This window comes from Phanerochaete carnosa, assembly GCF_000300595.1.
Source record: "Phanerochaete carnosa HHB-10118-sp unplaced genomic scaffold PHACAscaffold_13, whole genome shotgun sequence".
Lineage (NCBI taxonomy): Eukaryota > Fungi > Basidiomycota > Agaricomycetes > Polyporales > Phanerochaetaceae > Phanerochaete > Phanerochaete carnosa.
Window position 1 is genome coordinate 1,253,708 of NW_006767640.1, and position 12,422 is coordinate 1,266,129.

Here is a 12,422-nt window from a genome sequence, read left to right on the forward strand (position 1 = left end):
TAGGCTCGTAGCTACGGTTGCAAGTTGGAAGAGCTCGTTTCCTCACGCTCAGGAATCTGTTAGGCGAACGGCTAGCCTGTCAGGCACAAATAGAGACTTAACGGTTAGCAAATTGAATTCGCGCCTGTACTCCTGGCTGTCCGCCGAGTAGCATCAGACCAGTCAGGCGTTTGTTCGATCATTCTGATTGTAAACCGTCAGTTACGTACACGACGGCGGTGTAGTGCCCAGCGGGCCCTACATCAAATTCAAACACAGCACATTTTAAATCCCCGACTCCACCCGAGGACGACTTGCCGTATCAGACTATCTTCAGGACGGACGCTTGGCGACAGTTCGTGGCTGTCCTAGGATATCCATCCATGCGCAGGTCGGCTAGGCCACATTCGGCTCAATGCGCTCGCGGAGCTACATAGCCCACGGCCGTGATCCTCGATACCCGAAGGCGGGCCGGAGCGCGCCCAAGCTGTGCAGCCCAGGGTCGGTCCAAGATAGACTTCTGTCAAGGGCCCACTGGGCGGCAGCCTGTGGCCCGCAGAGCAGGTCCGCACTTAAACTCGCTGTACGTGTCCGGCCCCACAACACATACGCATTTCCGGCCCAGCACCCAGGCGTGGAGTCCAGAGTTCCCTCGCTCCGTTATCCAAACCAGGCCGTCCCGCCCGCTGCAGACGCCGCCGCGAACGCCCCCCGCCCGGCGGGCCTCAGGCCGAGCCTACACTCCCTCCGCCGTCGCCATGTCCTGCGGTTTGTAGAGCGCGACGCTGGAGACGATGTGCCGAACGCCCGCGTGACAGGGCAGAAGCGGCGCATCCAAGAGTTCCAGAAACGTTGGGAGAGGATCAAAGATGACCTCCCGCCTCAGCTCACGCGCTCGCACAGTGAGTCGAGACTGCGCGTTTGACGCACAATTATTGACCGTCCTCTGCCTACAGTCGGCATGATCTCTATCGGTACGGTGGGTTCCTGTGCCTGGCGTCCCGTCCATGCTGAATGCCCGCTAGGCGGTGTCATTGGAACGGGCTTTTCTTAGGATCCGGAGTGAGTCACCTGTGCGACTCGCCTGCATTCTTTGCGCTATCGCTGACACGTTGTAGGCTGCGCTGCACAACGGGGGACCCGTAGGGGCCCTGCTCGGGTACCTCATCATGGGCTCTGTCGTGTACTGCCTCTGCGTCTCCATCGGAGAGATGATCGCCTTTCTGTGAGCTGTTCCAGGCTCGTAACAGATATTTGATCACCGCTAACCTGTGGCTTGCCAGGCCAAACGTAGGCGGCGTCGTAGGACTGACAGACCTGCATGTGGACCGAGCGCTCGGGTTCTCTCTGGGGTGGGCCGCATGGGTAAGTGACCGGTTCGAGCGATTAGTTGACTTTTAAGTAATATTTTCTCAGTATAACTGGAGTGTGACACTGCGTATGTTGTTATCGTAGCTCTAGGCAGGCTGCACCGCTGATAGCTGCGTCAAGCTGCTGAGGTGACCGCGGCAGTGGTCGTCGCCGGATACTGGAACTCGGGCAAAATTCCGTAAGTACATGACATACTGATCTGGAAGACTCTGCCGACTCGTTTGTTCCAAGGGTCGCAGGATTGACGGCCGTCTTCGTGAGTTCTTCGTCGATCTGCAGAAAAATATGGCCTTGTGATACATGCACAACCAGCTCGCGCTGGCGACCATCATCAACTGCTTCCCTTCCCAAGTCTACGGCTCGTTCGAGTACCATTTCTCAGCCATCAAGGTGCTCACCATCGTCTGCATCAGTAAGCCACTCTCCCCGACCCGCCAGCAGTCCCCAGCTCACCGTGCCGGCCCAGTCGTGCTCACCCTGGTCATCACTCTCGGCGCCGGAAGCTCAGAGTGCGTGTCACCACTAACTCTTGCCGCAACGCAAAAACATGTCAGAACTAACAAAAGGCGTTCCGCTCCCAGTTTCAGGTTTTTCGACACATGGAAGCACCCGTTCACCGACAGCTACCTCGGGGTCACCGGTGCCCTCGGTCGCTTCCTCGGCTTCTGGGCCGTCCTGATGCAGGCCGCCTTCTCGTTTTTCGGGTCCGAGGTCCCAGGAATCGTGAGCGACGCGCCTGTCCTTGCAGACACAGTCTGATCTGTACGCGGGCTTTGTAACAGGCGGCGGGCGAGGTCATCGATGCCACTCGGGTGCGTAGTCTTCGATCTGCGTGGCCGTTCAGACCGGACGCTGACCTCGGAAAAACAAACGTTGCAGAATGTTCCTAGGGCGTTGCAGCGCGTGTGGATCCGGATGTGCGCCCATCTCTTTCTTCTTCTCGTGCGGGCGACCGTCAAAGAAAAAAAAACTGACACGAAAGGCGCGCGCAGATCGCTGTTCTACATTGGCGGGATCTTCTGCGCCGGCCTGCTCGTCGACAGGAACGACCCGGACCTGACGAGCGGCGCCAACGCGGGCACCGTCAAGGCCTCGCCGTTCGTGATCGCGTTCCAGCACGCGGGCATGTACTGGGTGCGTCTCGCGCCCTTCTCCTCCCCCCTCTCACGCGCACCATGTCTCCGCAGAATCATCTTTCGAGCTGAAAAGACACGCAGATCTCGCACGTCATCAACGCCGCCGTCCTGCTCTCCGCCTGGTCCGCCGCGGCGTCCGACATCTACATCAGCAGCCGCTTCCTCTTCTTCCTCGCCCGCCGCGGACACGCGCCCCAGCTCTTTGCGTCCCTCGTGCGCTACCCGCGCGGCGCCACGATGGACGGGGCTGCACCACAGTTTGGCGAGGAGGTGCTGTCGTCTGATGATGATGACAATGATGACGATGGCGACGGCGGTGGCGGGGAGGAGGAAGAGGAGGACGCGGCGGAGCCCGGACTCAACACGCCGCCGGCGCCGGGAGACGACCTGGAGGACGCCGTGCAGAAAAAACCGTGGTTCGTGCTCCCGCTGAACGCCGTGCTGGGCTCGGCCGCGGTCGGGTTGCTCGCGTTCCTGAACGTCACCGGGCCGGGGGCACAGACGGTGAGGAGTGTGGCCCTCTGTCTCTCTTGGAAGATTTTGAGACTGATCTGGTGCGCGCGGGCAGGCGTTCAACTGGATGATCTCGGTCACGAGCATCGCGTCGTTGCAGTCGTGGGCCGGGATGATGTTCACGTACATCAGGTGCGTGTCATCGTGTTTTTATCTGTTTCCCTGCTCCCTGCTCCCACCGTCGTTTTTCGTCGTCGTCGTTAACAGTGCGCGCGTCAGGTGGTACCAGGGCACGGCGCACGCCGAGAACAAGTACCGCGACGCCCAGCGCCTCGAGCTCGCGGACGCAGACGTCGACGAGCACCCGGACGCGGCCAAGATCAAGAAGGCGCGGCTCGTCGTCCGGCAGATCGCGCGCATCCGCGTGCACAGACACCGGGGCCAGCCCTACGTCCGTCCCCCTCTCTCCTGCTGCTGCCGCCCAGGGCGTGAATGCTTATGCAGACCGTTGGTACAGCTCGCGTGGTGGGCGTTCGGTGTCTGCATGCTCATCCTCTTCACGAACGGCTGGTCCGTGTTCCTGCACAGCGGCTGGCGCATCGGTTCGTGTTTCCTGCAGCCCGTGTTTTCAGTGTCTGGTTCACGTCTTGCGCGCAGCGTACATCCCCAGACGAGGCACCCAATCCCTACGCGCCGTCTGAGCAGCCGTCGGCCCCGATCTCGAGCTTCCTCGCGTCGTACGTGCCCATCGTAAGCCTCTTCCTCCTCTCCTCTCTTTCTGTGCCCTCCCCTAACCCGCGCACCGTCTGACGTCGTCTCAACCCGTCCCCCAGCCCTTCTTCCTGCTGCTCACCTTCGGCTACAAGCTCATCTACCAGACCAAGATGGTCGCGCTCGACGACATGGACTTCTCGCGCGTGAACGTGGATGACGACGCCCAGCGCGACCCGGACTACGCCTCTCCGCTCGCGAAGGTGCTGGGCTGGCTGCTGGTCTCCTGAGGCCCGTCCGCACTCGCTCCACTACTGTGTATCACCCAGACTTTCGGGTTCGTTTCACGTGCAGTTCGACGTATTTGCATACGCACCAGTATATGTATGGCTAGAAATAGCATGGTTCAGAGGAAGCCAGGGATGCACCGCCGGCGGATGCGCGGCCTGCACAGCTGTGTCACTGGGTAGCACGCTTGTGCAAAATCTTGGTCGGACAGGAGCCTGTAGCTGAGTTTCTCTGGTTTTCACCCGAGAAAAATCGGAGACAATATTTCACTTTCTCCTAGTTACATAAAGATAGAGCCTTCGCTATATGATACATATATATGAGCTGTACCATTAGGCGGCCATAGGCCATTAGCGATACAAGCAGCGTTGAATAAATACTGGTCCTTCTAACTAACTAGCATGCGAGATATACAAGCATACAGGCAATGTCAAATAAATATCAGTCTGACATCCTCTCTGCCCCATTAAACGAAGACAATATCGATCTCCGAGGGCAAGGCCGAGACCGAAGTAAGAACTGTGCCGTTCTGCTCTATATTCAAAATTATCGCGCCAGTGATGTCCAGGGGGCCGCTGGAGGTCGCGGCAGACGCATCTGTGAAGTTGATCGTGCCAAAGTCGGCCAACGGCGGTAGGGTCCCGCCCACTCCGATGTTCTCGATGATCCAGTCTGCTTCCTCCATGCACAGAGTCCCGGTAGAGGCGGTCTCAGTGATGATATCGCCCGTGCTCTCGTTTGTAATGACCACCGTGACCGACGTCGTGTTCGTCACAGCGATGCTTACTGTGATGTTATCGCCCGCCGAGGCGTTGAAGCCCGGGATGACGACGGAGCTGTCAGGGAAAGCCGTGATAAACGCTGGGAGAATATAGATGGCTCGTCAGCATGCGACGGGGAGGGCAAGGAGCACGGACTGACCAGCAAAGGACGGTACACCATTTTGGATGAAGGACTCGATACCAGCCGCGGCGCCACCAGTCGGGCAGAACAACGCATCAATGCCGACCATGGTGGCTACGCCGAAGATGCTTGCCGAGCTCCCGTCGCCAGACACACTAGGTGGCGAAACCGTGAAGGACGCAGAGACGTTGGTGACCTATGGGGAAGTCAAGGCTGTCAGCGCACGGATCGCACAGAGACATAAGAGGAGACTCACTGCAGTCGCATTCAAGATGGCACCGGCCAACGCCATGTCGGTCATGAATTGAGAGCTGTTGTCTGCCTGGCGGGTCAACATGTGCGACCCGCCAGCACGACGAACCGGGCCGCTCGCGAGTCCCTGGAATCCGGGGTGGATCGCAGGGGACGGCATCGACACAACAGTCGTGGCAGCCAGGGCCAACACAAATGATGAGATGATGAAGTGCATGGCCGTGTGAGCGACGTAGAGTCCAAAGAGCTGTGATATCGATGTCGTCGAGGCGAGGAAGGCGAGGAATGTGTGGTTTGGCTACGGCGGTCGGGCAAGCTTATATACATCGCAGGCCTGTCCAGCAGGCACCTGCGCGCCATGGCAATGATTCTGCGGTGCACCATGATGCACAGAGCTTGGGGAGGCGGGGCGTGTCTCATCACACTTGCGGCCGTTGCGACTGGAAATGTCGCATACCAGGGTTTGAAAAGCCTGGCTGTAGACTGACTTTGATGGCGACTCGGACGTTGGAGGACAGCCTGGAGGAGTGCGGTTTCGAGTGCTGAAGTGATGTTTCAGACGGGATCGTACAACGGGCGCTAGGCCTACCGCGACTCGTTATCGCGCGCAAGCGGGTGCACAGACACTGGGGGCAGCCGTCGGCCCCGATCTCGAGCTTCCTCGCCGCGTCGTGCGTGCCCATCGTAAGCCTCCCCTCCCCCCTTCTCTACGTTTCCTACCCGTACTGCAACAGGAAGCTGCCAGCTTGCTGACGCGCGTGCGGCAAACCTTTGCCGGGCGAGACTCCAGGCACCAGATCCAATGTCACGAACGGTCACTCAGTGACTTCGCGGTGACTGGCCAATGTCATGGGTTGGTGTATACACTCGCCATGTGTATACTCACCATGTGTCCTTCCACCGTAGCTTAGTCACTCTGACACGGCCATGCAATGTTCAGGTGCGTATATGATAGGTGTACCTTCAACTCTACATTAATAATCTATACAAACTGTCCTCTGCCAGACAGCTTTTTGTCTCACGAAGAGGTCATCGAGCCTGTGCAAGGCTCTCCGTGACAAGCAGCAGCCTGTCCTGGGAACTCAAAGTCTGTTGATACGTCCCGCCGCACGCAAGTATTCTACATCAGTTTCTGAGAGTGTGAAGATGGTCCTTCAATCTCACTCTTCTCATCGCAGGCATAATCGGCCTCGTAGCAGGAGGCTCCGGAAACTTTGTCCCTCTGGCCTCTCTTCTTGCCGTACTTGGTGTTGGTGTCGGAGGCAACCTGCCTGTTGGCTCTGCGGTATTCCTTGGTCGGCATACACCATCCTTGCCGTTGTTCTTGCGCGCTGACGCCGGCCCTAGACTTTGTTCCTGGTTCTCATCAATATCTTCTGACCATCCTGACCGTTCGATGGTCCCTCGGCCAGCTGTTCGTCAACTTGGTACGTTTTGCATCCTGTGATCTGCGTTTGTGTGCTGATGTCTTCCAGATCGCCTGGCCTCTAATCACAAACTTCTCATGTCCCCAAGACTCCGCTCCAGGTACCTGCACCCGGTCTCAGAATATGAGCTGGCGTTACCCTCTCTTCACTCTCGGCGGCTTCACACTAGTCCTTTGGGCACTTCGCTTCTTTGCATTCGCTCTTGAGGAGTCGCCGCGTTACCTGGTGGGCCGCGGACGTGACGCCGATGCTGTAGCCATGATGCATCGTCTCGCGGCTTACAACGGGAAAACCTGTAGCCTCACCGTGGAGCAGCTTCGGGATGCTGGAGAGTTGGGCGATATGAAGAAGGATGGCTCGCATGAAGCAAAGGTGACAGTTCTCAGTCGGACATATAACTACACCATGGACGATATCAAGGCTCTCTTCGAGACGAAGAAACTCGCCTGGTCGACGAGTCTTCTAGTTTCCATCTGGGGTATGTTATGTATGTTATCTGCGCTGACAAAATCCCGACTGTGTCGCCACAGGGATCATTTGCCTGGCCTCGACGTTGTAATATAATTTCCTACTCTACCTTCTTGCTAGCCGCGGCGCGCAATTTGGAGACAGCTCGTATTATATCATCTACCGCAACGTAAGTCCGGTATGTCATTCTGTCCCTACCACGACTGACGTTCCACATAGCAAGTTATCCTGAATGTTCTCGGCACACCGGGTGCTTTTCTTGCCGGATGGGCGATTGAGCAGCACGAACATCAAAATCTGGTGCAGACGGCGTGGCCAGCTCGTGGCGAAGCCACCTGATGTCATCCAACGGCCTCCACAAAAGATATCCAATAGAGGGGCTGTACAACAACGACGAACTCGCGCTCCGAATCAGCACGTCGTATCTAGGCTTTATTTGCAGATAGACTAAGACATCTAGTAGTGTAGTGGTCTCGCACAAAATATATTTATCTGTCGCATCAAATACTAAATCCAATCTCCATAATTTACAGCAACCTCTGGTACCCTTCATGTTGTACACTACCATACTGTCTGACCCGCCACCCGATGCGCTGCTGATCGCGTCCTCCGTGCCTAAGTGTGAGGTACCGAAGGCACGAACAATCTTGCGTTTACACACCCGAAAACCACGAGCGTCGCAAAATCCCTGGGCTTCCCCCATCTTGAAGGTATATGGAATAAGCCTGTATATAATTCAATGCTTAGAAAATTACCCCTCTTCAGCTATGCTGCTGGAAAGTCATCCAATCCTTGGGCGCTTCTGATTATCCGAAAGCGAATTGGTACCACTCTCCGTGCGACAACCATCCATTCTCCCCATAACCTAAGCTTTTGGCCTTCGAGCAATTCGATGTCGACTTCATCTGATCTGGAACAATATTTTAATCATGCGTGGACGTGGCATACAGGACCACTCTGGCCACAGGGGAGAGGTGCGTCATTGGCCTGTACGCCATCTCTGTATGCTGATCCGCATTGTTTACCAGCCCTCTCTGTGGCGGTGTTCATGACTCCAATCGACAGCCATACAATGTCTCCGGAGTATTGCGAGTAGACACGTCCTCGGTATAACACTCTTCGTCGTTAGAGGTGTACAGAGCTCATCCGCGTTTCATCCAGCGATACAAACAGTGTTCGATAAATATCGGTCCTTCTGACTACATGCCGAACATACAAGCATACAAGCAATGTTAAATAAATATCGGACCTACATCCTTACATCCTTTCTGCCGCATTAGAGGAAGGCGATATCGACGGTCGAGGGCGAAGTCAAGACGGAAGTAAGAACAGTGCCGTTCTGCTCTATGTCGAAGATCAACGCGCCAGAGATGTCGAGAGAACCTGTGGGGGTCTCGGCAGACGCGCCAGTGAAGTTGAGCGCACCAAAGTTGACAAAGGGCAGTGGAATCTCCGGCCCCTGGAAGTCCAGTACCAACCAGTCTGCTTCTTGCATGCACAGAGTGCCGGAAGTGCCGGGCACGGTGACGATCAGGCCCGTGCTCTGGTTGATGAAGACCACCGTAGCCGACGTCGCGTTCTGCGCGGAGACGCTTATCGTGATGTTGTCGCCCGTCGTAAAGTTCAAGCCCTCGACGAAGAGATTCTCATTAGGCAAAAAACCAACATAGGCTGCGAGAGTACAGGTGTTTTGTCAGCATGCGAGGAGGAGCGCAAGGAGCGCAGACTGACCACTATTGTTCTGTGAGCCACCGCTGAGGGTGAGCTGGACACCACCCAAAATGCCGCCAGTCGGGCAGAATTGCGAATCAATGCCGATCTCAACACCTGCGGTGTAGGTGACACTTGGGTCCTCGCCCTGAGGTACGCTGATACTCGGAATCACGAACGACCCGGTGGCGCCTGTGATTGCGCCCTATGCGGCGGAAGTCAAGCCTGTCAGCGCACGGATCGCACAGAGACATAAGAGGAGACTCACTGCAGTCGCATTTAAGACGGCACCAGCCACGTTTGGGGAGAAGCTGGGTTGAGAGCTGTTGTCGGCCTGGCGGGTCAGCTTGGGCGACCCACCGGCACGACGACCCGGGCCGCTCGCGAGTCCCTGGAATCCGGGGTGGATCGCGGGGGACGGCATCGACACAACAGTCGTGGCAGCCAGAGCCAAGACAAAGGATGAGATGATGAAGTGCATGGCCGTGTGAGCAACGTGGGGTCTGATGAGCTGTGATGTCGTCGAGGCGAGGAAGGCGAGGAATGTGTGGTTTGGCTACGACGGTCGGGCAGGCTTATATACATCGCAGGCCTGTCCAGCAAGCTCCTGCGCGCGAGAGCTTGGCGAGGCGGGGCGTGTCTCATCACACTTGCGGCCGTTGCGACTGGAAATGTCGCACACATCAGGGTTTCCAAAAGTCTGGCCGTAGACTGACTTTGATGGCGACTCAGACTTTGAAGGACAGCCTGGAGTACTGTAACTGAAGGAGTGCGGTTTCGAGTGCTGAAGCGGCGTTTCAGACGGGATCGTACAACGGGCGCTAGGCCCACCGCGACTCGTTGTCGCGCGCAAGTGCGTGCACAGACGCGTCGTGTCAGCAACTAACAATCCAACTGGACTGAGCTACGACATGCTGAGGAGACAGACAAGAGGAAAATGAGTGAGTAAAGACCAGCTCGAGTCTGGCTTGTTATTGAGCAGTACGAGCTCCTTATATACATGTCAGACTCAATACCTAGAATATCCTACGAATATACGGAGGTGTGTAGAAAGTAAAAGAATACTATGGAATCCGGGAGAACCATCCAAAATGCGTAATATTCATGACACGTCGGCCCCTTCCTCGCGTTGTGCGTGCCCATCGTAAGCCCTCGTAAGCCTCCCCTTCCCTCTTCTCTACGTTTCCTACCCAGCCTGCCCGCGTGCTCACGTCGCCTTAACCCGTCCCCAGCCCTTCTTCCTGCTGCTCACCTTCAGCTACAAGCTCATCTACCAGACGAAGCTCGTCGCGCTCCACGACATGGACTTCTCGCGCGTGAATGTGGCCGATGACAATCAGCGCAACCCGGATTACACCTCCCCGCTCGTGCGCACGCGCGCTGGGCTGGCTGCTCGTCAGCCGGAGCACCCGGCTGCCCCCCCCCCGCCTGCCCGCCCGGGAACGTGTCTATATGAGGGCTTCGGAGGCACATCTGCCCTTGCTCCGCTGCTGTATGTCAGCCGTTTATGCATGTTATATATGTATGTATTAGTGTATTTTCGGCGTGAACTTGTGGCATGGCATGGTACACAGGAAGCTATGAACGCACCGGCCTGTCCACACGCCTGCAGGTTTCTTGGTTGAACTGCCCTCACGAGAGAAATTTGGAACTTTTTTGTCACAGAAAATATGCCAAAACAGCTTGAAAAAATAAGTAAGTAAATGTCGTATTTTTCCCTCGGTATCCGGCAGCCGAGCCGATTGTCCGCCAGGCCATTTATCAAAGCGCCCGGGGACGGCGGTACCCGGACGATAATCGGCTCGGCTGCCGAATTGCCGAGTTGCCGGACTGCCGGATACCGAGCGAAAAATACAACATTTTCTTATTTTTTTTCAAGCTGTTTTGGCATTTTTTTGCGATAAAAAAGTTCCAAATTTCTCTCGTGCCTTGGTCATGCCAGTGTACGTCCACCCCCTGAGACCTGAGGGCTGTGCAAACCAGGTAAAGCGCGGCTGTTTTCCCTTGCAGAATCAGCCAGAAGCCCACAGATCTGAGCTTCTCCGGGTTTCACCGGGAAAATTCAGGGACAAAACTCCGATTTTTACTGGTTTTACCCTCTTTTGGCCGGCTTTGTGCCGGATTTTGCCTCAGTTTGCCTCGGCGTACGACCGAAAACTTTTGATCCATTATTTGAGCAGTTTTGGCCAAGGTTTTCTAAAATATAAAATGAAAATGAAAATGAAAAACCGCGCTTACCGCCCAGTGTGTGGCGTCCGAGTCGTGGATGACCTTCCTGGGCATCTTCCAAGTCGTCATGCTGAGCGGCTGGTATGTTATTCATATTTTCTGGGCGCGACAAACTCATGCCCGCGGTTCGTCATATCTAAGTAAGCAAGAATAAAGGCTATGGTGGAAATGGCATTGAGCTTGCCCTTCTCGTTCACCCCCCCTCGGGCGCCGGTGACCAGAGTCGAACACAAACCAGCTTGGGACTCTCTGTCGACGCCATGGCCGACCTTCTGTGCTACCCCCACCCACTCGTGACGAGCAACGTCCTGTACGTCCGCGACGTCCCGTTTCGCGTAAAGTGGGACAACCTCGTCACCACGTTCAAGGCCTGCGGACCTGTTTCGCAGCTCGAGGTGACAACAACGAAGGGAACAAGCAAGAAAAACCGCTGTCGGACATGGGCCGTGTGCTTCCAAGACATCGCTCACGGTACGCCTGGCGTTTTCGGCGAGCCATAGTCACGTCATTGACCGCATCCCCGTCCGTGCAGCCGAGCTGGCATTCGCGACGCTGCGCGGAACGTCCATCAAAGACCTTCCCCTGGCGTTGCCCTGTCCCCTCACCCTTTTCCATTCCGCCCATCCCAGCGAGAGCGACGCGTCGTCCGCGTCCTGGGCGCTGCCGCAATACGTCGTCGGCGTGAAGCTACAAGCACTCGCCGAGACGAACATTTTCTCTCTCTTCTCTATCTTCCGCCGCGCCGGTCCTCTGGTGTCTCTGCGTCTGGACGTGGACATTGGGCGCGATGCCCCGGTCTGTGTGGTCCGGTATTGGAGCCTTGACCATGCAGATGCTGCTGCTCCTGGGGTGACGGCTGCGCTGCGCGAGCGGTTCCAGCTGTCTGGCATCGTCTCGCTGAAGAGCTATGACCCTTGCACGATATTGATCACGGTATGTTCAAGTGCGTGACACTTCAGCATCTTATGATGGTAACTCTGGTTAGAACCTTGACAGCGGTCTCGAGGCAAATGATATACACGGTCTCTTCAACAAGGTGAGGACCTGAAAAAAAACTCGTCAAATGTCTGGTTTGACAAACAACGTAACCAATGCAGTTTGGTACCATCATTGAGTAAGCTGAAGCTGCTTTCCTCTACTAGCAAGCTCCAGCTGTTTGATAGGCAACGCGTGGAAAGGATACTGGATGAGAGTACCGCGTCCTGCACCATAACCTTCGTCAATGAGAATGCAGGTATGATATCAGTACCATATCTTTGCTATCCGGGCTCTGACATTTAATTTCACCAGCAAAACTCGCCAGAGCCGGCATGGACCAGCAACTGGTCAGTGGCCGACGGATCTGCATCACGTATGTCGAATACGGAAGTCGACGGAAAGGAGCCTTTTCGAGTCGGGATTCGTGGCGAGAGGAGCCGTACAACTTTGCAAAGGTGAGCGCAGTGGATGTGTACGCCTCGGATGCACGACATGCTGAGTATCTTAGGCCCAGGCG

General features: G+C 56.3%; 6 protein-coding genes across 6 annotated transcripts; 4 read left to right on the forward strand and 2 right to left on the reverse strand.

Annotated features, from left to right (window-relative positions):
* Positions 1–394: 394 nt before the first annotated feature.
* Positions 395–2,919, forward strand: PHACADRAFT_106807 (uncharacterized protein; the record flags this gene model as incomplete). The annotated part of the gene is made up of 11 exons (XM_007401835.1): positions 395–885; positions 1,005–1,041; positions 1,098–1,204; positions 1,263–1,368; positions 1,461–1,528; positions 1,590–1,617; positions 1,663–1,762; positions 1,817–2,073; positions 2,133–2,162; positions 2,230–2,267; positions 2,343–2,919. 11 exons carry the CDS (start codon positions 395–397, stop codon positions 2,917–2,919), a joined length of 1,839 nt encoding a protein of 612 aa, XP_007401897.1.
* A 1,485-nt stretch (positions 2,920–4,404) lies between these two features.
* Positions 4,405–5,034, reverse strand: PHACADRAFT_106354 (uncharacterized protein; the record flags this gene model as incomplete). The annotated part of the gene is made up of 2 exons (XM_007401836.1): positions 4,405–4,799; positions 4,860–5,034. Coding segments are annotated over 2 exons (570 nt in total), but the record flags the coding sequence as incomplete, so codon positions are not given.
* Positions 5,035–6,020: 986 nt separating this feature from the next.
* On the forward strand, positions 6,021–7,472 carry PHACADRAFT_214366 (uncharacterized protein; the record flags this gene model as incomplete). Its single annotated transcript, XM_007401837.1, has 7 exons — positions 6,021–6,033; positions 6,272–6,388; positions 6,441–6,520; positions 6,569–6,998; positions 7,051–7,075; positions 7,109–7,157; positions 7,208–7,472. 7 exons carry the CDS (start codon positions 6,021–6,023, stop codon positions 7,325–7,327), a joined length of 834 nt encoding a protein of 277 aa, XP_007401899.1. The 3' UTR covers positions 7,328–7,472.
* A 734-nt stretch (positions 7,473–8,206) lies between these two features.
* On the reverse strand, positions 8,207–9,181 carry PHACADRAFT_265589 (uncharacterized protein; the record flags this gene model as incomplete). The annotated part of the gene is made up of 3 exons (XM_007401838.1): positions 8,207–8,659; positions 8,720–8,903; positions 8,967–9,181. Coding segments are annotated over 3 exons (794 nt in total), but the record flags the coding sequence as incomplete, so codon positions are not given.
* A 456-nt stretch (positions 9,182–9,637) lies between these two features.
* Positions 9,638–10,363, forward strand: PHACADRAFT_265590 (uncharacterized protein). The gene has a single exon (XM_007401839.1). It carries the CDS (start codon positions 10,000–10,002, stop codon positions 10,321–10,323), a length of 324 nt encoding a protein of 107 aa, XP_007401901.1. The 5' UTR covers positions 9,638–9,999; the 3' UTR covers positions 10,324–10,363.
* Positions 10,364–10,965: 602 nt separating this feature from the next.
* PHACADRAFT_214367 (uncharacterized protein) lies at positions 10,966–12,045 on the forward strand (the record flags this gene model as incomplete). Its single annotated transcript, XM_007401840.1, has 4 exons — positions 10,966–11,398; positions 11,460–11,860; positions 11,913–11,963; positions 12,025–12,045. Exons 1-4 carry the CDS (start codon positions 11,188–11,190, stop codon positions 12,043–12,045), a joined length of 684 nt encoding a protein of 227 aa, XP_007401902.1. The 5' UTR covers positions 10,966–11,187.
* Between the last annotated feature and the right edge of the window lie 377 nt (positions 12,046–12,422).

Excerpts from the sequence above, each read along its gene's own strand:
- PHACADRAFT_265590 (XM_007401839.1), top strand. The coding sequence starts at position 10,000 with ATGGACTTCTCGCGCGTGAATGTGGCCGATGACAATCAGCGCAACCCG.